The sequence below is a fragment of the Coloeus monedula genome (genome assembly GCF_965178545.1).
Source record: "Coloeus monedula genome assembly, chromosome: 4".
NCBI classification, from domain to species: domain Eukaryota; kingdom Metazoa; phylum Chordata; class Aves; order Passeriformes; family Corvidae; genus Coloeus; species Coloeus monedula.
The window spans coordinates 18,623,717-18,648,863 of record NC_138784.1 but is presented as its reverse complement, the minus strand read 5'-3'; the positions used below and the strand labels follow the sequence as shown (position 1 = coordinate 18,648,863).

The following is a 25,147-nucleotide window of genomic DNA, read 5'->3' as shown; positions in this document are numbered from 1 at the left end:
CAGAAGGGGAGGTTGAACCTCTCTTAATAGACAACATGTTCCTTCTCAAAAGAAAAAAACCTCACAAAATGCCAAGTAACCCAAACCCCGTGTCCATGCACAATATAACGCAATATTTTACATAGTTTAATTCTCTTTAGGAAGGGAGGGAGAAGAAAAAGCACTAATGTTTAGTATTAGTGACAGTAGAAAATAAGGTAGGAGGATGAAATGAGGAAAGGAATGACTAGTTCTCTGGCAATGTCTATAATTTACTACAAAATTATCTGTACTATTCAAGAGTTTCTACTAAAACAATTCCGTGAAAGATGGTTGTAGTGGGTAGTGGTTAACACACAAGACAAGAGGACCTGGGGTCAGTTCCTTGTTTAGCCAAAGACTCTTTGGGCACTGCTCAGCATGTTTAAATTCAAGATTTCAAATCTCCTCTCAGGAAAAGAGTAAGTGGGAATGTTCTATTTCCCAAGCCCAAGACTATGGTGAGGATGATTCTAATTATTTTTGAGATCTCCAGCGGCCCGTGGTGAAGTTTACTGGCAAATACCAATTAAAGAGAGGTTAAAACCAGCAGATTCTGGGTGGTTTGACAGGTCATCAAAACTGGACAAAGAAATTATTTGCAGGGGGACTCTGATGCCAGTAGGAGCATTAGCACAGCTTGCCTTCAGTAACACTGACCTGCTGCAGAAAAATCTAAGTCTCCATACCTAGATTTAATTTAAAAATTCATTTGGCCTTTTGAAGGAAGGGCTAAGGCTTGAAAATACATTTGCTGCATCCCAGCCAAATAGGTTCACTAATAACAAAAAGACCAAAACCAGATTTTTTGCATTAGAGAGAGCACTTTATTATTTCTCTGCTTTGTTTTCTTTGGAGTCTTGCTGAAATGTTTTTGATTGCATACAAGTAGGAGATCAGTTGTAATAAGGCGTGTCTCATATTTCTTGTGTTGCTGCCAGGCCTGAGATACTTCTTTGTGACTTTTGAACACTGCTTTGATTTTAAAGGGGCACTATCATAGATTTTTTTACATTGAAAAAGACCTTTAAAATCACCGCATCAATAGAAACAACCCAAAACCTCTGAATTTCCTTTCTTAGGACATTTTACTGAGAGGTACACATATATCTAAAAGTACCCAGCACCATTGTTTTGTTTTGTTTTTTAAATAGCATGTGAGTTTAACAAAACTAAATGTGTGAGTATTTCTAAAAGCTCCCCTCCTGATCTTTTAGACTGCAATTCTTCTTTCCTATGTTACTCTGTAGTCAGGTTTACTCTTTGTACATTAATATTGGCGACCACTTCTTTTTAGGCAGTAAAAGTAGACTTGTCCAGGTTTCCTGGTATTTATTCATTCACGGCACATGCAGAGTTACTTGGGTTAACAAGTTAGAAGAGAAAGTTGGATTTTAATTGTGTGTTTTCTATCATATTTGAAAAAGTTACAAAAACAATTTCCTCAACATGCGGTGCTGTTAAGTTCCCTTCCCCTGTGTTGTTTTTGGACCTGCAGTATTTTGAATATGACATCTTACAAAATATAATAGTATTTTTAATACCTCCTACTGGAGTGCATTTGATTTAAGTTATTCAAAGTGAATGTGGAGGGCTAACAGCCCTCTGAAAATGATCAGTGACGGGAAAGCAGCATTGTTTGCTTACCTCCCCAGGGGACCTTCTGTTCTGTGTGCACGTGTGGGACTTTCTGGGACTCCTCAGAGAACTATGTGCATCTGCCAGCAGAATTCAGCTCCCTGATATCCAGAAATACATTTGGACACAGTGCAGTGTAACCATCTGCTGGTTCTAAGTTTCTGGTAGGAGCCAGACCTTTAGCCAGGAATGTTGAAATGAAGATGCCTGGTGACCTGCTCGGTGAGGTCCCTACTCCAAGGATTTTGCATCTCCTTCTGGACAAGAGCAGCCATAAAAGCTCCTGTGCCAGCAGTTCAGCGTGAGGGTACAAGATGGGCTCTGTTCGAGCAGCAGCGCTTGTCAATACACGTGACAAAATATCCATTGCCATAAAGGTAGCTCACTTCCCCTAACTTCAGAAGAGTAATGCCAGATCACAGCAGCTGATAACTCAATATTTGTGTGAGAATTTCCTATTGGTTTAATGGACAATCTGACCCCTGGGGGTTTTTTTTTGAGAAAAATCTGACTTACTAAATATAGCAGATGGGGTTTTTTTTAGTGCTTCTTTACCATCTTGAGCGTCATACCATGAAAACAGCCTTCAGGTGCTCAGGAATTTTTTTCCCTCCTGTTATAGATTCCCACATGTGCAGACACAGACCTAAAGTTACCAAATTGCGTGTAATTGCTGTAGGGAGGATGATCATTTCAAGTAAAAGAATATGAAGCAGGATTAGATGAATTCCTTAATCAGCACAGAGCCCAGCCTCTTCTGTGCATGTCTATTACTTCAAAAATAAAAGCAAGACCACACTCCCTTCATTATATATAGATTATCAACAGAATTGTTTCAAAATTGCAATTTTCCTAAAATAATCACTGAATCACCCACGTATAATTTCTACACCAACTAGCAAAGAATGGTGGGTTCAAGTGCAGCCTAAAGTGTCTGAAACATAGTGCCTTAAACCTAGTTCTAGTTAAAACCCTTTCTGGACACAGATAAAACACAACAGCCATATGAGGGAGAATGAGAGAAGCAAGGGATGATAAAATCTATGTAAAATCAGTTTTGCTGCTGTTACTGATGCAATCTCAATGGAAAGAGGCTTAGGAACCAGTGAGCCCATGAAAACAAGCAATACAAAAATAGTAATTTTAACTTCATTGGTGCTTTTATAATGCAGGTAGTGAAATAGCTTCTTGTGCATACTCATGGAGGCTGGAGAGTCTTACTTAGCTTGTGTGAAGAAACAAAAGAGTGAAAAGCTACTAAGTTCTGAGCAGTGCACTTGATGCGTATCCACTGTAGAAAATTTTTGGTATAAAACAGTCTGAAAAGAATTTGCTGCCAATCAGCATTTCAAACTCCTCTGTACAGAACAAAGGCAGTCACCTGGAGCTCTGACTAGTGGTAAACCTGGATGAAACTTCATCTCACACATCCTGGGGAATCCATCTTTGGTTATTCTAATACGGATATATACAGTGACAACAAGGTGATTAGGATTAAAAACTGAAAAAAAACCTACTCTCTGGCCACTCAAGTCTTTATAGAAAATAAAATCCTTTTTTTTCTGAGATACTTTGTGGTTCATGATGGCAACAGCAACCATGTGAAGATGGTTTCATTAACTGCTGTATGATTTCTGTCTTCCATGGTGTTACACTCTGATTCAATCTTTTAGTGAGTTATAGGCTTTTGTGGTCCTGCTGTTGATGAAATCCGCCTTCTTAAAGTCAGCCTTTGGAATGAAAGAAACAGAACAATTCATTATCTTCAGTGCTGATTCTGCAAGGGAAGGGTGGGTCCAGCTGCCTAAAAGCTAAATATGGAGCCATGGTAGGGGTCTAGGCAGAGCCTTGTGCAGTCACAGAGACAGAACAGGCACTGCTTGTTTAGTCCAAGACAGATGAGATGAATAATTGGAATTGCTTCTCTCTCTCCATTGACTGTACCAGGAGTCCGTTCTAGCTCAGCTCTACAGACTCCTAACTTTTAGGTGACTAATAGCTGAGATTAACCTAGCTGAGGTTAACCCTGTCAGAACAAAGAACACAGGGCAATGCCAAAATGGCTCAGGATTTTATCCATTTTATTTGATCAAGTGATTTCTGTGGTTTATTGGACTAAAGTTTCAAAAATGTCTACGCATTAGATGGTTCTGAAGTTTTCAGTGCCATACCTGGTATATCTAGGGGACCTGATTTGCACAGGAACAGCAAATAATCAGCATTTTTGAAAATCAAGTCTGACAAATGTGTCTTATAGGAGTTCCTAAACTACCAGTGACTTCAGAAAATTCATGCCATCAGGGATATTGCTATACAGTAAAGTCAGGAATGCAGTTGTAAAAAACCAGAGGCAACAAAAGCTGGTAAAGAATTTATATGGCACAATACCCTTATTCTTGAACACAGATTTCTGGCCTGTGGGGCAGTACTGCTAAGTGTGATGAAACCCTGTTAAAGTTTATGCTAAGGAACTTTTTTGCAGCAAATTTCAACCAAAAAGATCTTCAAAGAGAAACAGCTGAATAATAAATGCTAACAGCTAGCTTGAGAACTTGGAACAGTTTTAGGTTACAGGGAATTTGAAGGGACAAATTCTGAACAGCAACCAAACAAGCACTGAAAACAGTTTGCAATGCAGGGTGAAGGTAGGTAGGTGGAAGTTAACTCAGCTTTGTGTTGAAAAAGCAGTCACAGAGCTTCAAAAAAACCAAACCAGAAACAAAGTGGTTTATGGCAGACTCATGCTGGTCACTTTTTGTTTGATTTGACTATGACTGTAAACGTTTGCCAACACCTTTCCCAGGCTCTGGGTTTTGTCTGAGCATAACTGACACCTGGGCTACCAGGCCATGCAAACAAGAACAAAACTGCTCTGGTTTTAAAGCAGGAAGCTGCCTCGCCCTGCCTTTGTTTTTGCTGGCACTGTAGATCCTCTGTGCCAGGCTGGTTCAGCCAGTGTGGATGGTCACCTACTCTGCATCACTTCTCACCATCTGACACTTCTGGCAGGCAGCAGCAACACTTTTCATTAGCTTTGCCAGTGGATATAAAACCACAGAGGGAGAGCACATGAACATGGATGAGCAGAAATTAAGGCCGAGCGTTACTTGGGATTACGTACAGGTAACAGGAAAATCACATTCAGGGACCATTTGAAATCCTGTCATAGGTTGACTCATAAATGTGCAGGAATGCTAAGGGGCCCCAGATGACAAATAAGAGAGTTCCAGGTCTAAAAGGACAGATTATTTTTCTTTGTGCTTACCTTTTTGTAAGCGCTGTGGAGATCGGTGTGTGACCACAGGGAGTAGAGGAGGACCGAAGCAGCCCTGCTCGCTTTGCTGAACATATTGCTGCAATTTTGGAAAAAGAATGATGAAACATATTTAAATTCCCACATCATAATCACAGTACATGTACAGACTTCAGCAAACATAACCTCATAGCATTTGTTTTGTCTCTCTTTACTCCTCAACGCTGGTTTGCTACCCTTTAGGTATTGTAGCATGTTCCGTGCTGTCCTTATTTCTGTAACAAATGGAACATGCCTCCCTGCATGTTCTATTTCCTGCATGTTCCTGCTTCACTCATTCTTCAGAATTAGGGGGCAAATCAAGTGCTCTGTACCCTACATCTTAGAGCAGCTATCATACTATTGATTTTCAGCTGAGGAAAATACACCTCAGCACAACAAGCATTTGAAAGAATCTTTCCAGTAGGTAAAATCTCTGGTTAGTTAGACAGGATTTAAACTATTCAGGGCCTCAGGAGGCCTCCTTTACTGAGATTGATTTCTTCTTTCATTTTGCAAAGACAGATCAAGGCAAACAGAATAATTATTCATATTTATAAAGCATTAATTATCTTTTGAGTAAATACTGATTACATATTAAAGGATGATTAAATTTTGAATCTACTCTCTAAAATGCCACTTTATAAATTATTTTTAAGTACCGATCTGTAAGTTCTGTAAAACCTATCCCTGCATTTTATTGCTAAAGATTTTCAGAGCCGTGTTACAATGAACAGGAAAGACATTTTTGGTACAGATGAGATCTGATGATTAGTCACTACATATGTAGCAGAATTTAGATAATGTTGTGCAGTTACCTTCCGAGGAGTTATTTAAAATGCTGGAACGGGGTGAATTTAGCTATGGATGGCAGAGTTGTTGTAAGAGATCTTCCTGTATTTCCCAATCAGTGCAATTCTATTCCCATCACTCGTTTGAGCTGTCCTGTACCTTGAGATGAAGCGTTTTTTCTCCCTGAGTAGCAGAGGCTGCAGGCTTTTTTTGCCCAGGGAAAGAGTGAGACTTGTGGAGCCTCTTACCTGTCATTCATGCTGATGGCAATGACCTTGGGCAGGCCGTGGGCACTGAGGAGCAGGCGGGCGTTGTGGGAGCTGCTCTGGGTCAGGTTGAACAGGGTGTAGCAGATGGAGGCTGTGGTTTCACAGGCAATGTCCGACCCTGGCACACGCTCGGGCAGTATCGACACCAAATCAGGCAGAACTTCTCTGGCTGCAAGGTGGAAGAGAGACAAGCAGTTCCATCACTAACAGGTGCAGATTTACCTTATTCCTCCCATTCTCCCCCATCAGGGTGCTGTGTGCTGCCACTACATGCTCATGGCTTCATCCCTGCCTTACAGCCCCACAATTCAGGTTAAGCTGCATCCACCCTACATTGGACAGCCTGTAATTTGCCTCATGCACAATCCATTAATACCTCATGTGCTGGTCTGACCTCACCAGGCATGTGCCACTTCCCTTTTGGAGATGTTTTATATTAAATTTATCTCCATTTGATATGTAGGTTCATTTTGCTTGATAAATTTAGACTCTTGCATCTACAAAACAGTTGGCCCTCTCAAATGTTTTCCTTTGGCCAAAGTTTTTCTTTGGGAATTTGACCTGAATTCACACATGCTTTCAGTCAATCAAAAAGAGCATCTTTCAATAGAAAAAACATTCACCTGAAATTCCCCCAGTTCTCTCTACCATGGGTAAAGCAAGGAAATGGCTGTGAATGTGCAAGATGAAGCACCTGCCCCCAAAGCTCTGTGTTATTCTGTGCTTCCCATGCTCTCATAAATTATTTTTTTCTGATGAAATCCCCACTGCTCATCAGTTTAATGTCTTCTCTTTCAGGGGGATTCACCACCTGTAATTTTTAACACCATATAGATTATCCCTTTGAAATCAGCCCAATAACATGTTATTATATTTTCATTAATAGGGAATGTTCGCTAAGGATTAAACAAGACCCAGGAGACTGTTCTGCAGAATTCTGGAGGTTAATCTGCCCCATGAGCCATCTGTATACCTGTAATTTCCCCTCTGCCCCTTGGTGGGAACACAGAAAAGGACAACAAATTATATGAACACATTTTATCCGATCAGTAGGAAAAAGTCTTAAATACATAATATATTGAAGTGAGAATATTCAGAATAGAAATGGCTTCTATTTAGAAATTAGATCCTTTAAAAAATGAACTATTTTTACTATAGCATCTTATAGCTTCCATTCTCAAAAAATTTTACAGGAAAACTGTGTGGGCTGCAAACTTCTAAAGCTTTCTGTCTAATAAAAGAGAGTATGATCTTTGCTAGAAGAAGTAGAGATGTTCTGTGATTTCTTGCAAAGCATTACACAGCTGTGGCAGCACAGAACTCGGCACTCACCTTCCTTTACCCTATTTTGAAGCAGAAGAACTCCCTCTCCAAATCTGTAGAGGGACTTTACTTCAATTATGTATTTTTGAAAGGAACACTAATGGAAGCATCTGATGAGGAATATCCAATATAGTGAAAACTTTGTTTAGGCAAAACCCTTTAATTTAAACCCTGTACAGTGACTGCAAGTATCCAGTGAAAAATCGACTAAACTCACAGATGAGGATTTTTTTGCACATTTCTTTTTTTTGAAAGCAGGAAAATTTAAGGTGAAGAGAACAGAGCGAGCTCTCAGTCTTTGCTCACCTATGTCACTTTGCAGGGAGGTGTTTCGAGACAGGTTCCTGAGCAGTGAGACTGCTGTCTTCTTCACAGCAGGGTGGCTGACGTGCAGCATAGCTCGGATGCCTGGGAGGCCGTTTGCCTTTTGAACAACAGTCCGGGCCACTGCGAATGGCATCTGTGAAAAGGCAGTTCTGTGTCATCACCATGAATGCAGAGCCTCAGAAAAAGCTGCACACAGCCAGTCCTCTGTGCCAATTTAAGCATATTTAAAGGAGTTTTAAACCAGATGAGCTGCAACAGGAAAGGAAGGTGATAGAAGGGAAGTTTCAAGCCCTCTTTCTCCCAGGTGCTCTTTACCCAGTTCCTCAGACAGGTATTAGTTTCTTCCACACCAAAGTGATCTGCTGTTATATCAGAGCCCTCCTCTCCCCACAGGACTGTCTTCCATGAAATTACTTTTTTTAGTGCTTTTGGCATCTGCTCATCCCTCATTGTGTAATGAATTAGCAAATCCCACACATGGAGATGTACACAGAGGGAGAAGAAGCAGGCCCCGTATTTGCCAAGCAAGGAAGAGCTGCACTGCTGGGTATGACTCTCCCTTCAGTGTTCTCCATTGTCCTTCACCATGTCAGTAGCCAGTGACTTGTCAGTGATTATTTGAGCACTGCAGCCCTGAACTCTACGCATTCACATCAAGAACTAAGTGACAAGAAAAGGGAAAAAGCTGACTTACTGGTCCAGTGCCAGCTGTGAGGTTCTGAAGAGCTCCCAGGGATGCTTCCTGGGTGTAGTTTCTGGTACTCTTTGCTATTAAGGAGAGGTATATCCTAATCAGTGTAGAATGCCACAGCGATTCAACACCTTTGGGATTGCTCCTTTCCTCAGGTAGTGGGGTGTCCTGCTGCTTCTAAACATGTAAACAGATCAAGCCTTTAGAAACAGTGACCTTTATAACTTAACGCATCACAAGCTAAATTAGCCATTTTATAACTCTCTATGACCAGGTTATTTGCAGACTGTCAGGTTCTGAGCTCAAATAATAATGTGCAAAATTTCAGTATTTAATGATAGTGGCCAGTCCATCCAGTGGAGTATTCCTCAACTAATAAAACATTTTCTATGTCATTGTCATAACCAGCAGCTGAACGAGAGAATTGGTGTCAAGAAGGACTATCAATAAATTTGCATTTTTGGGGCAAGGAAGTGTCACCCTCCCAGATACATCAATAACAGCCTGTTAATTAGATTACAGCCTTATTCTCGAGAGGTTGCTACAAGGTATTAACCAAATGAGATGTAACTAATCATGTACTTTACCTCTTTTACTTTTCTGCTCCGTGTTCCAAAACACCCTGGTGTTTTATCATTGCTAGAAATATTTCTTCTTTGCATATATATGCTCTGGGCATAGCTCTCAGGGAGCTCTATCTCTAGCTGGTAGGAAAGATTGTGAAGAATGCACACACAGTTCTCTGTGGCCTAAAATAACGAAAGAATAGAAATTGAAAGCTTTGGCATGCGTTGAAGGGACACGTATAGACATGGGAAGAGATCTCATTTTTGGATCTTCAGCAACTGACTGCAGAGCTTCTACTGCCTTATGGAAGAGCCGGGCTTCATGCCCATGATCCACCAGACTGCCCTTACACTGATAAATGAAACATGCCCTGGGATGTTCCTGAGCACCAAGGCCAGCTGGCAAACGAGGCTGCATTCGGAGTGGGGTGCGTGCCTGTTGGAAACCGTCCTGGGACATTTTAATTCCTGAACTGTGCCTGGGAATTGTTTGGGCGAGTGCTACTTGACACAGGCCACAAGTGTGCCAAGAAATGTCTAAGAGCTGAGTAAAGATGATCATGTACACACTTCACCATAGCATAAGCAAGAGGGAAGCTTTTTAACTTCCCCAAGGAGAAAGCATTTTTCTGTGGTAGAATGCTTTTTAAAATAAGACATTCCTTTCTGAACGTGGCTAAGGTCAGGTCTACAATTTCTGAGTGATGAGTCTAGTGGCAAATTGCTTTATTACCAGTTCCTCCTTTCTTGAAAGTCAAAAAGGAATGAGTGGTTTTGAGACAAAATGCAGCAGGGAGATATTGGCACACGTGTAATGTGCTGGATTCTCCCTGAAGCTAATGGCACTGAATACAGGCAGACGGGGAAGCTCAAGCAACTAATCCTAGAAGAGAACTATAAATGTGCAGTAATTACCACTGCACAGCACAAGTCATAGCAGGCCCACCAGAACTGCCTCACAGGCTGCAGCTAACGTAAGTGACAGCTGGTCTTCTCACCCAACTTCACCCAGCTGAAAGACAAGCCCTTGCTCCAAGAGTCTGTGTTCAGGGTTCCCCTGCACTAAGTGGTGGGAGGAAAGAGGGAAACTGGCATCTGGAGGTGTCCAGGTCCTTGTAGTTACTGGCTTAGGCTTGGGCAGCAAGCAAAAAATGTGCAGCTTTTTTTTAAAAAAAAGCAAACTAGGAAAATTAGTTCTTTTCTAAATGATGTGAGCTCCTTAATCACACTGCCACCCAAAGGGATTTAGGTTCTTCCTTTCCTAAGGGGTATGTAGCATTAAATATATAGGAGAGGAACTGGATTAGTTTTTTAAGCTTCTAGCTAGCTAGCACCCTGAGACAACCAAAAGGGCAACATCTGACTCTTTTGTGTTTCAGCATTTCTGAAAGCTGTGATTTTATCTCACTTTTTAAAAATAAAAGAGAGAAGTTTCTACCTTTCTCTCTGGTGTTCCTGAAAATGTTTTCCCAGTGCTAAGTTACACTATTCTTTTAGATTGCAGGATAAAAATACTTCAAAAAGCTTCTTACTGGGATTTCACCTTTGGTGGCAGTTTTAAAAGCCCTGGAAATAAGTTTTGCAGTTACATCACAGCTGTTTCTGAACATTGACTTCTAAACAACAATAAAGAATGTTCACTTGGCAATTTCCCCTAGGAAAACACTTTTCATCTCAAAGAATACCTTGTCATTAGGCTCATGGTCTGCAATAGCTCCTTGGATATAATACACAAGAGAATCAATTAAGCCCTCGCATTCTCTCATCTTCTTCCTTCCTTCCGGGCCGGCAGAGCTCATGTTTCTGTGCAGGAAAAAATATGTTGGGGAGAAGAGATTTAGTCAAAGGTATTTTCTTGTGCTCCTCTGACAAACTTTTCCAGCTAAATCTTAAAGATACTGAAATTCAGGTTGACTGCTTCTTTTCTTCAGAGGTGTAAAACAATCTGAGCCTCTTCTAGGTAAAACTTTCACTCCCAGACAAAAACAAATACTCCAGGAAACAAACTGCTCTGTTTGGATGAATAAGGTAAGACCTGGCTCAAATTTTCATCTCAAAGTTGAATTAATCCTTTTTAAGCAGTTAAAAAAAACCCTGGACTTTTTTTCACTATTCCATTTGTAGTTATATTTTTTAATATTTAGGATGGTGAAAATATCGGAGGAAAGATACTTATAAAAATTTCCATGCACACAGATGTCCTTTAGAATTAATTTACTTACACCGAGCCAGTTCTTGATCCAAGATGACCCATCAACAGACAAGATCTGAGAGTTTTAGCAGCATCTCCACATTCTTATGCAAAGACCCACTCTTTGCCTGGCTTTCAAGTAACATTTGCTGTCTTTGTAGTAACCCAAGTACAACTTATAAATGAATTTGAAAAGTGATTTAAAAACTCTTGAAAAACCAAACACATACTGCTTGAAGCTGCTTGGCTCTAATCAAGCTACTGATTTCCAGGGAAGAAACAATATTTACAATTTTGGGGCATAATTATCTTTACAACTCAACAAAGTCTGAATTATGGAATACTGGAATTATAAATCCAGGCCTTATTATTTTGGACTCCTGCAGCTCTGCTGGCTAAAAGACTGCATATTCCAGCGTCTTTGTTTGAAATAACGTTAAATATAACCCACTCTTAGCATCCAGCAAAACACACAGGGACATGTTCCTTTACATAGTTTCAGGTTGCATATTTTGCATGCTTTGCCCACTAAAAATTACAACGTTTACAATTTTATTAGTGACAGATCCAGTAAGGTTTAAACTTTCCTGTGGCTTATGACTGTAAAATGAATGTAGCATTTTATACACCTTTTATACACATTTTATACACAGTGTCATTTCACTTCTACTATTTTTTTTTCCTCTGGGAAGTACACATTCAGGTTAAATACTTCAGGTTAAATACTAATGCACTGCAACTACAATTTTACTCTAGGTCATGATGTTAACAATGTCTCTGTTTATGAGCTCATTTATTCTCTTGTGGAATTATATATCACAGAATCAATATTCAGATTCCACAACATGGCCTACTATAGACATCCCCTTGGAATTTAATTTACCAATATATGTCACATTCGATGCATGTCACCCTTTCCTATGTTTATGCTGAGAGAAATGCACACAGTACAGCCCTCCTGGTGCATTGGAAAAATAGTCTCTGAGGCACAGAGACTAAAAATACTGTTAAAGATAAGTGTGGAATTTCCCTCTCCAAAGACACTTCAGCTGATGCAGTGTTTTGTTTAGTCCCAGTACCAATACTACCCCCTCCACTTTTTACACCTGATCCTGCTGAATGCTTGTGCAAGGAGAGGCCATGCCCCAGTCTTGCTGCCAGCATGAACAGAGTAGGGCAAAGAGCTTTTATAGCTCAGGAGGCAGAGAAGAGCCTGAATCAGGGGCACTGTCCTGCTCTGCAAGGGAAATTAATTACTGGGCTCTGTTTCATTAAGAAGCTGATGCCCATCCAGTGACAGATATCAGTGCGTGTCCGTGTGCATGCTTGTACACACATGGGTACTCCATTGTCCACCTTCCTGTTTCCTTAGCAGGACAATGTGGACTGGGAAGGGAAGAGCTCCTGCTCTCGCACTCATCCAAAGACAGCTGTAACCACCTTACTCTAAACAGGTTTAGAGAAGACCATTGCAGGGAATACCTCAGCTGGCAGCTTAAGTTTGCTAATTGCTTGAGAAATTCCAGCAGATAAAAATATTATTCGATTGGTAAAAAAATAAATATTTCTGAGAAGTGTCACAGAAATGTAAATTTAAATATCTTTTTTTTTTTTGAAACAATGGAGACATTTTGCTTAGAGAATTTCAAAACTGACTTCATCTTGACTTCCCAAGATTTGAGATTCCTGAAAATTGGAATGCCAGCCTCTGAGCTCCAGAACTGGGCTTTGTTGTAGTGGAGTTCCTGGAGTCACTGAAATACTCAGTGCTTGCAGCATGAGGAGAATGCAGTTTCAGGGAGATTGCTGCTTGTGGGGATGCTCTGCTTTAAATGACTCAGAACTTACATTTTGGCAGCACCTACCTACAAAAAAATCCCTGACTTATGCCATGCTCAGCTGTGGTAATCCTGGTGACATGCTCAAACTGTGCCATTTGCTGATGTGGATGCACTCTATCTGTCTGCATGCCTCATTTATCTCATCTTGCATTTGCTGCTTCTGGCCCCTCCTGCACACATTCATGGTGCAACTGTATCTGTAATCAAAATAGCTCTTTGCCCACAGTCCTGTGGCATGTGGGGAGGACCAGCTAATTTCCTGTTGGGAAATATTATTTTGATCCAGAGTTGTGAGGTAAATACAAAGAAATGTGACACAGTAAAACCAAGTGTGACTTTGAAAGAAACAGGATGATGGTAATAAATGTTCAATTAGCTGATAAATGGCACCAAATGAAAGGGATACTCCCTCTAAGCCAACACTGAGTCATACAATGACTGTTGGAAAAGGTTCTTGAACCGCTGTGAATGGTCCGCTTAACTGATAAGAAGAAGGATTTTGCTCCTGGGACTCATTCTGCTAAAACTCGTAATGTGAATTTAATTCAATTACCAGACAACATTCTGGGAAATTCTATTCCCTTCATGCCTTGCACAGTCCAAAAATTCACCAAGGAGGGAAAGGTATCTGGGATCTATTTAGTAACTAGAGGCGCCAAGCTTCAGGCTGCCAGTTGGAAGTAACAAAATTCCTTTCAGGAATTGGGGGAGCAGATACACTGAAGAGGAGGCAAGGGAAGATAAGAATGGATGGAAATAAACTTAAAGGAATGGCAATGCTATGCAAGAGGCCTTGGTTCAAAGGCTTGTTATCATCAGTCATTTGTTTTACGTTCTCTCTTAGAAGCTGCCATTATGAGTCTGAGCTTTTCAACACACGGGCAGAGCTTTGGCTTCCCTTCTCTCCAGAGTAAATGGAAGCAGATGTTTATGCAGACTCCTGGGCTGAAGTGCAATGATATGATTTCCTCCAAATACAGCTTTCCACTGTCCTTGTGGGTCACTGTGCAATTCACAAGAAGCTCAAACGGGAGCTGGGACAGACAAAGTGCGAAAAATAATAATGAAAAAGGAAGGCTGAATTTTATTTTACTGTGTGAGGAACCAGGAGCAGAGAAGTTAGCTGACTTTCCTGGAGGTAGTTGTCTAGAAGATTTTGAAAAACTAGAATACACAGGGGCACAGGATGTGTCCTTACAGAGCAGTTAAAAAGGAAGGCTCTGCCTTCACTCTTCCCAGTGAAGTACAACAGCTTCAGCACCTAAATTAAATGTTTTGCAGGAGAAAATGTGACACCTGTGTATAAATTTGGGAAAGTTCAGAATTGCAGAAGTTTTGGGAAACGGTATTTCAAGATAAAAATGGAACCAGTTCACTATCAGCTTTCAAGGTGTTATAAAAACAGCCTTCCACTAAGCTTTCCTTTCAGAGGAAAAGTCATGCCAGAGGTTCACCTATGTATATAAATAATATCAAAACCATGCATTCTACATGCTGGCATCTTATCCTTTCAGACTCAGAGGAGTATGGGGAAATATCTTGACGATTTTTATCCATTTGTATTGGAACTGGAGGCAGAACTTTTATGTGTAGGACTTTCAGGCCAAGAAAAAATGACTTTACCTCTGAAATTCAACAGGATTTCTCTAGAAATGTCTGTAACACTCTAGATAGTTTAATACACCAGTTTTACTTGTTCAGCTTATTGTCATGCAACCAGTGAAGACTGTTATTTGGCTTACTCTGTTCAGGCAGAGTGCTTTTTATCATATTTCACAACTAAACAATGCTATTACTTACTCTAACTGCTAGTGCAGAATTCTGGCGTGTACACAGCTTCTTTTTTATCATGTTAAGTTTTGTGACCTGTGGTTTCTGCAAAGCTTTGCTTCTTGCAGGGTTTTAAGACAAAACACAGACCTAGGGAATGGGATTAACAAATCCTGCTAATGTCAGACTTCCTTATCAGTGACTGCATACACTGACACAGGCACCGAGATTCAGGACCCCACAATACTTCTGGCAATAACTGGGGACTGGTCTGGTCATGCACTCATTCCAGTGCTTGGAATTACCTGCAATATTATCTGCTAGATGTGGCTTCACTTCTCCTGCTGCTGTTTTGTCAAAGAGCATGAAGGAAGCTTTAATTTATAATTTGGTAACGGTGTGGTGCAGTGCATGTGCCCCCACCAGATGCTAGTGTTAGGTTTGGGTTGTGGGTGTCCCTTCCAGTCAACAGTTGTATGGAAATTTTTGAAAAGAAGTTCTGGCATTCTCCTACAACTAAATGCTGTACTATGCATAATGTATTGCACTTCAAAGTACTATTTTTACCCTCTAATAGAAGCTGCAGGCTATAGACTTTATCAACATGGCCAACAAACATGTTAGCATTACAAAAGGGAAGACTAATTACAGATTTATATTCTGGCAAATAAATATACTCTTTAAACATATTCATAAGCAACATCATTCCCTCAGTTCACACTTTTATTACTCTGAGGTGTGCCCTTCTTTTTACTTATGCAGAGATTTTTTGTTATTAATACATAAGGAAGGAATATTTCTAGTGGCCTAATCTGGGAGGTGAGTCAATCTCCAGAAAAGAGATGCAAACTGATTAATCTTAAAACTCTCAGCTATTTGGCCAGTACAAATAGGTAAGCCTCATTAAAAACTATTCTCTGCTAGAAAGTATGTGGCAATCCTGCAGATCATCTTTACCTGGGAATTTTCAAGCCCTTCTTGTCCTGTTTATAATTTTCAGTGTTGAAGTTCTTAAAAATGAGAAGGACTAGAATATGAGCATCATGTTTTTAAAACAGGTAATGTATCCTTAAGCACCTACATAAGGGCAGTTTTAGAGACTTTGAATTAGGGCTGGAGAGCTCACTGCAGCTCTGGAGCAGCCCCATGCACTGACTTTGTGCCCAGAGTAAGGTTAAGCCCAGAATCTACTCTCCTTTGAAAGAACCCAGGTACTGTTATGCCTTATTTGTCATATAATGAGTTGTGTCAATCTGCTGAAACAAGCTCAGGAAGAGCAACACCGAGCTAAACCTGAGAATGATCTGTGCCCCCATCAGCTGCCTCGTAGGGAAGAGACTGTTCCAGAGTCCAAACACCAAGAGAGGAGCAGCCAGACTGGTTTCTGCACAAATGCTCTTGGGCTAATTAACATGAAAAACACAACCTCCTTCATTTCCTAGACAACACTACTAGCATTAGCTAGAGAGGTTTTATTATGGGTGGTTAATGTTCCTTTGTATTTGTTTCTGAGTCATCAGAGTAAATAAAAGTTAATTATTACGTAGAGATGGAGGTATTTAGTAGTCAGTGGGCTGACAGGAAGTCTGCAGAAAAAGGTGCATTATTGTTGAGTATTTTGTATAGCTTACAATTCATTTGTCTTCTGAAACCACACGAGTCAGATACAGAGCTGTTTGCACAGGAAAAATCAATGCCAGACACATACAACTACTCTGCTATAGGACATGTTAGCATAGCAGGTATGTGTGAGGCAAAACTGGGCAGCTTCCCAGCCTCCAAACTCCAAACTTAATTCCTTGTACTCTGCTAGAAGGAGTTTAAACCTCAGGCCATGCCCTTTGCAGTCATGTATTACTCCTTAGTCAGTTCAAACTATGTCCTTCCGTGCATTTTTAAGTGCGTAAACTTACTTAACATGGAATGACTTTGAACTCACAAAGGGCCCCCATTTTATAGACTGTTAGAGGTGTTTCTACTGAAGATGTGATTTTTATGCTTCAGCCATTTAGGGGTCTGTTCACTGAGGCCTTTGGTGTTTGTCTGCAGTAACTGCTACTGTGTCCACGAGGCTATTAGCAGACTGCAGTACTAAATACACAAACTATAAATCTATTCATCCACCCCATGGCTGCAACTTGCTTCAACTTGTGCAAAACGCTGGACTGGGCTTACTCTGGTTTAAAAAATGGCTTCTCCCTAATTTAAATCACTTTCTAATCAGTTTAGGCACAGACTATGATATGTCAAAGTAAGCATCTTTGACAGCAGCTGAAAATGGAACACTTTTATGTGCTTGTAGGTACTATGTCCCCTTTCCAAGTCATCTATTTAGACAAGACATGATTGCGGCTTTAGATGAACTCTGTGTATTTACCGAAAAATAATTGTGCAGACCTGTTTTATCATCAGTATTGCTTTGGGTAGTTGCAGAGTGCTCACCTCAGGCATCCTGTGGCATTATAGAAGATATCAGGGTCAGGTAGAATGCTTGATTTTGGGTAATCTCTGTCTGGCCAGCCTGAGTAGGGGATGAGGACAGCTTCAGTCAGCGTCTGCAGGGCTTCTCTAACCAACAGGTGCTTCAGCTGGTCATTGGAGGACAGATTCCACAGCAAACCTATAATACCCACAATAAAATCAGAGTGGCAAAAAGACTCCCTTGCACTTTGAAAGACTTAATCTCATACCCCTTGAAGTCAATGAGTGAAGAGCCTGCCTGGCACTTGATATCCTGAAGAGGAGCAGAAAGGATCGGTAAGTGTTCACCAGCCCTGATCCAGGGACGTGGAAAGAGGGCAGAAAAGGGGGCACAGTTATCCATGTGAATGAAGTAAAATCTCTACACAGTCAGCTTAATGCCCAACCAAGAAGTGCAGTTTTGCATGGCTCTGCATTGCCCATCTGCAGTGATCACCTTCTCTGTTACCAATGCAGCACAAGCTAAGGGAAAATAAACTCACAAAAGGGATAGATGGGAGGTGCAGGGAGTGAGTTTACAGGAAATCTGCTGGAAGACAGGAGATGCCCATTACCAAGTTTCTCTAACACTTCATAGCAACATTTCTCATAAGAGGGAAAGCTGTTAACACTGGCTGGCTGCTTCTGTCCAGACATTAGTCACTAAACAAATCATTAAGTAATGCTACAAACCTTCTCTATTCGCAATCTCCAAAACAAATTTCAAATATAATCTTGTAGAACTTAGCAGGTTCCATTATATTCTATTCCAACACACAGCAATTCTTTTTAAAGAGCTCTTCACCTGGAAAATGACACGTATTTCTGCTTTTCACTACAAAGGCATTCATTGTTTCTCCAGCTTGCTGCTCTAAGTTTCACAGACCACCTCCTCCACACACTGGCAGAGTATTAGTGAATGTTCCTTTCATCAGCTCACAACAACAACAACAAAATGTTTCTTTTGTATCTCCTTACACTTTGAATCTAATTTCAGGTATTGTGAACAACAGTAAAATCAAAACAAAAGCCAGCCAGAAGCAGCCCATTCCTTCTTCTGGGATCAGCTCTTCAGCCTCTGAATCAGGAGATAAAAGGAAGAATGTACTTTTCTGAAGGGTAAGTAAGGCTTACAGGAAATCAGACAAGCAGTCCAAAGGGCATTGGTAAGGGAAGCAGGTTTAAGACAGAAGGGCACAAATGCAAGGAATTGCACAAGGACAGAATATACTTTTAAAAAGAACAAATATATTTGGAATTACAGGCAGATACTTAGAATTGTCAAAAGACAATTTGAGATATTGCTCTCACTGTAAATCTTCCAACAAAACCCCTACCTTTACCCACAGGCACTGTGTCTCTGAGCTCAGAAGGATTCTCTCAGTGGTATTCTGGGTGTGGATGAATTTGCTCACATTAGAAAATGTCTTTAGGAGTAGATTCTTTCCTTGCACCTATGCTGTAATGCATAGTTTTCCCTTAGATGGTTATTTGGAAAAATGGGTTGGGTCTGCTTTTAAATTTACATTTCTTTTCATGACAGTTCTGCTTGTGCTGTAATCTTCCCCGCAGGAAAAACTTCCTTTAATTTCTTATATTAATGCTGCACAATAACAAGATCAGGAGGTTAGCTACTCCCTGGAGGCTCATCTGGCTTATCTTCAAAAGCTAACATTTTTTTGTTTTTTTCATGCCACAGCCATTTTACTTTCTGTTCCTCAGTATGCTCTCCAAATACTATAAAATTCCAGTCCTGCCTTAGCTCCTGTGCTGTCTCCAAATGACGCCCTCTCCTACTAAGGAGAAACCTCACTCCTTTCCTAAGAGATTTCTAAGTAGCTTGTGCGTCAAAAAAAGGACAAAGCCTCTGTTTCCTTTGCTCTACCTGTTATCAGTGATTTTGTGGAGCTAGCAAATTCAGTCTCATTCCCTCTGTGAAGAGATCATATGAGCACAGAAATTCCATAGAAACTGGGCAGCTCTTTTCTGCACAGGGGCATTAGGCAGACTGGGTCACAGCAGCTTTCAAACCCCTGTCATCACCACAAAGCTGCTTTGGTAGAGCAGTGGTTTAGTGCTTATTGTGTGTTCACAGACTGTGAGGCAGTCACAGCACGTGCTGTAATCAGCATTTATCCCCACACACTTTGGCTGCTTTTGTTTTTTCAGAGCACAATAGAAGGCCCACTGCATGACTGGGCTCAGTCTGTAGTCCTCAGCCTAGGTCTTGAAGAAAATACAGGCCATCAAAATATTCTTTGGGAACATTTGATAAAATATGGATTAATGTTAGGCAGGTGCTTGTCCATATTAACATGATGGTCCTAGTAAACCAGTGACCTTAAAGATAAACTTCTAAGCCTGAGACTGACTTATCTCATGTGCACAAGTACCATACTTCTGACAGGTAATGAAGTACAGCATCAGAAAACTTCTGTCTCAGAGTTCTAACTTCCTTCTCTCCTGAAATTTCCTTATCTTTGTATACTTTTGTCAGGTGGAGTGCTTTGCTACCATGCTTCCCACACAGCAGTAGAAAAAAAAAACTTCCCTCAGCTGAGCTTAGACATCTTTATTAATGAGTATTGCATGCTTTCAATCCTTGGCCAGGAGTCTTTCACTAAAGTTCAGTGAGGTATTATCAGTTACCAAGATGATTTTACAATCTCTTACGGGGAAAGACATTCAGCTGAATATCATACCACACATTTGGAAGTCCCTAATTCAGGGAAGAAGTCAAAGAAGACAAGTAATATGTATGATGTGGAAAAATGGAAAGACAAACGGACTTCTGGTGCTGACTGGTGGAAGGTTAAATCTTTCACATTAACCACTTCCTGGAAGTGTTACAACACTGCAGTGAGACTGCATTCATAGCCATGATATTCCACTAGTCCTGTAGGAAGTCAAAGCCAATGCAAGAAGTGAAATTCATTCATCCAGACTGCCCTTTGCTCTTGTAGGCTCCTTGCAGCTTTCTAGGGACCTGGAAAAATTGTTCAAGCGACAGCAAAAAGTATGCCCTAGTGGCATTTTCACTAAGGTACCCAGTGCACTTCCTCCTGGCTGCACATTTGGTCTTGAGCAAAGAGAGAAATATTTCTCTCTCAGTGTATTTTTAAAGCCATCCTTTCTAACTGATAGGCATGAAAGCACATCATAATATTTTGCTTTACACAAGCTACACCATCCTGCTTGGCATAAATATTTTGTTGGTGTCTTCTTTGCTTTGTGAGTAAATATTCCTGTTCAGTCACAGCAGTAATTGCTGAAAGAAGATGCCCTTCACACATTGGTGAAGGGGAAGACAGTAATATTCACAATATACATGTGAGTTATCACGCACAGTCAACATTTTTGTCAGAAATGATGAAACTTCTAGCAAGAAAAGAGCACTGGCTTTCTGGCCACTTTACCACCATTTTCACTGCTTTCCTCACTGCTCTGTAATAGCACTGAGTGTTAACACACTATACAACAAATTACTACGTGACCCAATTCTGCAACCGATGAGTGTGAAAAACTTTAAAACATTTTAATGTTGCAGAGCTATAGAACTGAGTTAAAAAAGAGCCAACAATACAAAGCTTTGTTCTCCAGCTTAGAGAGCAGAGTATTTCAAATACTTCAAAGAATGCAGAGTTACAGAAGGTCTTGACATGTCTTTGCTTCAAGACAGGGCTGCTTGACAACTTCGGTATCTCTTCACACACTGCTCTCTTAAAAGATTTTGTTCCTGGTATCTTTAAAGATTGCTTGAAATAAATCCCCATTCATTTATTCATGTTTTCCATCTATAAAATATAAGCCTGCTCTTCCTTTGCATGCTAATCAGAATGGATGTGGGTCACAAGCAGTGGAATTCCAAGAGACACACTATGGGGACACAGGACTGCAGGGATGAAGTGGGCATTTCTTAACTGGCTGCTGCAAAGCCAACAGGACAGCAACCACAGGTTTGTTTGTGGGGAATGCTAGATATTTTCTCCCACCATTTCTCCTGCTACACTGAAGTACAAGAAGAGGTGTAATATGGGGCTTCTGATCCAAAGGGCTTTTCCTTCAAATTTGCAATGGGCCCTGCTAATTAACAGCTCTTCCTCAAGGTCATTGGAAATAAAAGGGTGAGAACATTGGCCCTGCAAAAACAAAATCCAGAATGTCAGTCACTCCACTGATGGTGCTGTGTGATCTTTATAGTCAAATGGCTGTCCTGGAGGAATTCTCCCCAAAGGAAGCATGCTGCTGCTGTGGCAGAGCTTTCCACTTGTCACAGATCTGCAGAGACAGACCCGGGTGGAAACAGCTCGGAGTAGGACACCTCAGAGTAGGAATCCGGGGCAGTGGAGTTTGTGGGGAATAGAACAACCACTTTCTATCCATGACACATGACAGTTCTGGGTGACTCTCTTGCAACAAGGAAATTCCAGTAGGTGCTGTCAGCACAGAGTCAAAAAATGAAGGCTGAGCTGCTGTGTAAGTAGCAGGCATTAATTATGGTCCCAGGCACTCTGAGGGAGCCTGATTTTCTTTTCTGGAATATTGAGGACTTTAGGCTTCCTGCAAGCAGACTGATATAATTTCTGAAGAAGCTTTAAGAGGGGAAGCTGCAGTTCCTAGTCTTTTGTTATTGACTGAAAGACTGGTCTTGAGTAAGGACCTTGGAATTTTACCCTATGGCAGTTGCTTAGAGTAGGTGACAGTGTTTTTGTATTTAGTCCCTAAACACGGGCTTAAGTAAACAACCATGTACCTTTCCCTGAAAGCTTTTGCACTGCTTAAAGCACTTCATGCTTGGCTGCAGAGAAAACACTACCTGTGATTTGTTTCTTAGTCTCTATATCCCTGGTGTGCCGGAGCAGGCGGAGCAGGAGTGGGATCCCTTTCTGCTCTGACACTTCCAGTTTGTTGTCATTGTCCTCAAACACCAAGTTTCTCAGAGCACCACATGCTGCCCGCTGAATGTCCTCATTCTGAACCTCGAGGAGCTGTAAAAGTTTGGGGATACCACCAAGTGAGAAAACCTGTGAGGAAAACAAAACACAGCAGAGAATAGTCAGATGATGTAAATTATAAACTCCACTCTCCCCCTGCCCCAGCAAAAGGTTTAAATAGTTATAGGAACTTCTTTCATTTGCTCCTATTTGAGAGACTTGAAGCACAGATCATTAATCATTTGGACATGACTATTGACTTCTGGGCTTTTGTATGACTAATACTTAAAATCCACAACTAGGGGAGGCAACATGTTTTCATAATTAATATCAGAGAATGAAACGAAATCTCTTCCAGCTTTGCTGCAGATTTGTTCTCTCTGACAAGACATTTAATCACTCTGCTTTTTAGCTTCCATGTTGGTGAAATGAATATTTGAGATTTAATTTTTTTTTCCTCAGCAGCCAGCCTGATGAAAAGACAGTATTCCCAATGCATGTATTGAAAGTGTATTAAAACCCAATACATTACACTTAATACTTCTTAACTGTGCCCCATAGAGAAAAAATAGTAGAAGTAAGCATCAAAATGTAGACCATGAAACATTGTAAGCCAGCTGTCTACTGAACTACCCACATTTAGCAAAGACTACTTTTCAGTGTTTAAATCTTCAGAAAATGACGTTTTGGCCCCAAATGAATGAAGGATTTAAAGGATGTTATTTTACAGCAGCTGTATGGAAACAAACAGTTTGTTGTGGTGAATGAGGAATCCCACATGAACTGTGATATGACATAAGCAAGCCTTAGCTGATTCAGGAGTGAATTTACTATGGAAAGTACCTTCCATTAATGTACAATTGCCAACGATCTCCTCCAGCATCTTAAAATGCCATATGGTTTTGTGGAAAAACTCACCCTTGTGCAGAATCAACAGCACATGAAAGACTCAGAAATCTGATGCACCTGTCTTAAACAGTCCAGAGTTTAATGATAAAAAGAGTTCAGTACAACTGGCAGGTGTTGGCAACACCAAGAAATGAAATGTAAGAAAGCCTTTTGTCCTTCATGGAGTAAACTCCACAGCCTGGCAGCCTCTCCTCTGATTCACCTGTACAAAAGGCACAGCTTCTTGCCCCTGCTCTGCTGATCTGATTCCCCCTGCAATCACCCTGAAAATGTCAGCAGAATAAAATACAGGAATATGTATGTTGAGGGCAGTGGTGCATAGAGCATGCTGAAAGCCCATCAACCTGTTTTATTGCAGCAGATCAGCCCTTTTGACAGCAGTACTGTAGTTGTTTGGTTTTTTTAAATATTTATGCAGACTTTCTGTCAGTAATTTTAAAGCATTTATAGCTCTTGTAAAAGAAGTCCTATTTCAACCTAATTTGCTGAGAATTTACAACAGCTATTGACTGGTCCTTCTAAATTTTCATTAGTAGACAAAATTCACCTAAATACTGAGAGACCACAAGTTCGCAAAAAAAGAAGAACCACTAGACCCACAAATTCTCAAACATCAGGGAACAAAGCATTGAAGACAAAGAATACAGGCTGAAAGGCTAAAAATGGGAAACAAGACAATTGCCAACGTGAACAAGTCTGATGGGCACCAAACAGAAAAGCTCATCATAGGATATGTGGGATAGAGAGGAAAATAGAAGGTGGCTTCAGGCTGACTGCTCCAATCTGAACACTTTTACTCAGCCACTTGTTTTTCTGGGAAGCTGCCTGAGAGTGGTCTGTGTAATTATCGACCTTCAAACACTCAATTCTGAAGCTCTGTCCCCAGTTTGAAGTTAAGGCTGCCACTAGTCCTGGTATTTTCTTCCAAAACTGATTCTGGCATACCCTAAAGCAAGTCAAAAGGACTGAGATATGTTTGGCTGTCACTGAACTGGACTGCAGGCACATGATTATGGAGGTAAGGCTGGGATTACTGAACATACTACACACCAAAGCAGGTGTAATAAATGCTTTTTAGTTGTTAAAATAGACTTACACTTTAATGTACAGAACTGTGCAGCAGGACAGACATATTTGTGTTCAGTAGTGACATTTAAAGAAAAGGAAGAAGAGAATATTTTTCATGTACCCTTTCAAAAAACTTGTAAGAGACTTGACAAATTTTTTGCAAGAGACTTAAAAATTTGGTTAATCTAAACAATGTAGTAATGCATGTGCACAGTCCCAGCAAACCCTTAACACCGTGGCTAATGTGTGTGCTGTTTCAACACATTTGTGCAGTCCTAAAAAACCCTGAATATTGGATAAGTTTGCACCATACTCAGAGTTTTCTTTTTTGGGATATTTCTGCATGCCAGTCAAAAATGAGAGACAGGAGCAACTATATTGACAAAAAGTTCAGACTCCATGATTTATAAAGGCTGAAAGAATTAAGTTTGTTCGGCCTGAAAAAGAGCAAACTGAGTGGGTATACACTGAGTGGGTTCAAAACAATCTGCAGCAAAACACACAAATGAATGCATTTTAGGGAAAATATCTAACATCAGTATCCTGTAAGGTTACTTGGACTGCCTTCTTTCTTTTCATGTTGGCACACAGTGCCATGAAGTATAGACTCTTACTTTCTCTACCTGATTGTAACTGGCCTAAAAATAATTGCTTACTTTTCTTCTGGCATCTGTTTTTTGGAAGCACTCATGCTGTATGAAAGTCACTGCAGCAAGGATCCTGGGTGTGTTCTGTGTGTTTTCACTCTTCAGGATGTTCACTGCACGCTCCAGTGTCATCTCCACTTCTGGGCTCCTTAAAAGCATACACAGAGAAATCTGGTGAAAAAAAACTGCAGAAGAAGTATCATTCTTGTAAAACCAGACTTTTTGTATTTTCCAAGTAACTCTAGCTTTTCTTAGAAATTTTTTTCCTTTCCAGTAGCAGAAAATATCATAATAGCTTTAAGAGATACTGATGTTCTGGGGAAGAGAAAGTCATAAACAGAAGTGCAGTTCTGGAGAAAGAAAATAATGATTTAAGTTCCAATAACAAAATGGGAATATCAGTGGATGTTT

General features: G+C 40.6%; 1 protein-coding gene across 1 annotated transcript in view; it reads right to left on the bottom strand.

Annotated features, from left to right (window-relative positions):
• Positions 1–3,317: 3,317 nt before the first annotated feature.
• The window catches only part of PKP2 (plakophilin 2), a gene marked incomplete at both ends in the record, with an annotated part of 36,360 nt that continues 14,530 nt past the window's right edge, over positions 3,318–25,147 (bottom strand). Inside the window, 10 exons of the mRNA XM_082280038.1 lie at positions 3,318–3,386; positions 4,922–5,009; positions 5,989–6,178; positions 7,639–7,792; positions 8,354–8,527; positions 8,938–9,099; positions 10,602–10,719; positions 17,161–17,338; positions 21,995–22,202; positions 24,746–24,884. Coding sequence (XP_082136164.1) covers positions 3,318–3,386; positions 4,922–5,009; positions 5,989–6,178; positions 7,639–7,792; positions 8,354–8,527; positions 8,938–9,099; positions 10,602–10,719; positions 17,161–17,338; positions 21,995–22,202; positions 24,746–24,884 — 1,480 coding nt within the window. The remainder of the gene's footprint in view (positions 3,387–4,921; positions 5,010–5,988; positions 6,179–7,638; positions 7,793–8,353; positions 8,528–8,937; positions 9,100–10,601; positions 10,720–17,160; positions 17,339–21,994; positions 22,203–24,745; positions 24,885–25,147) is intronic.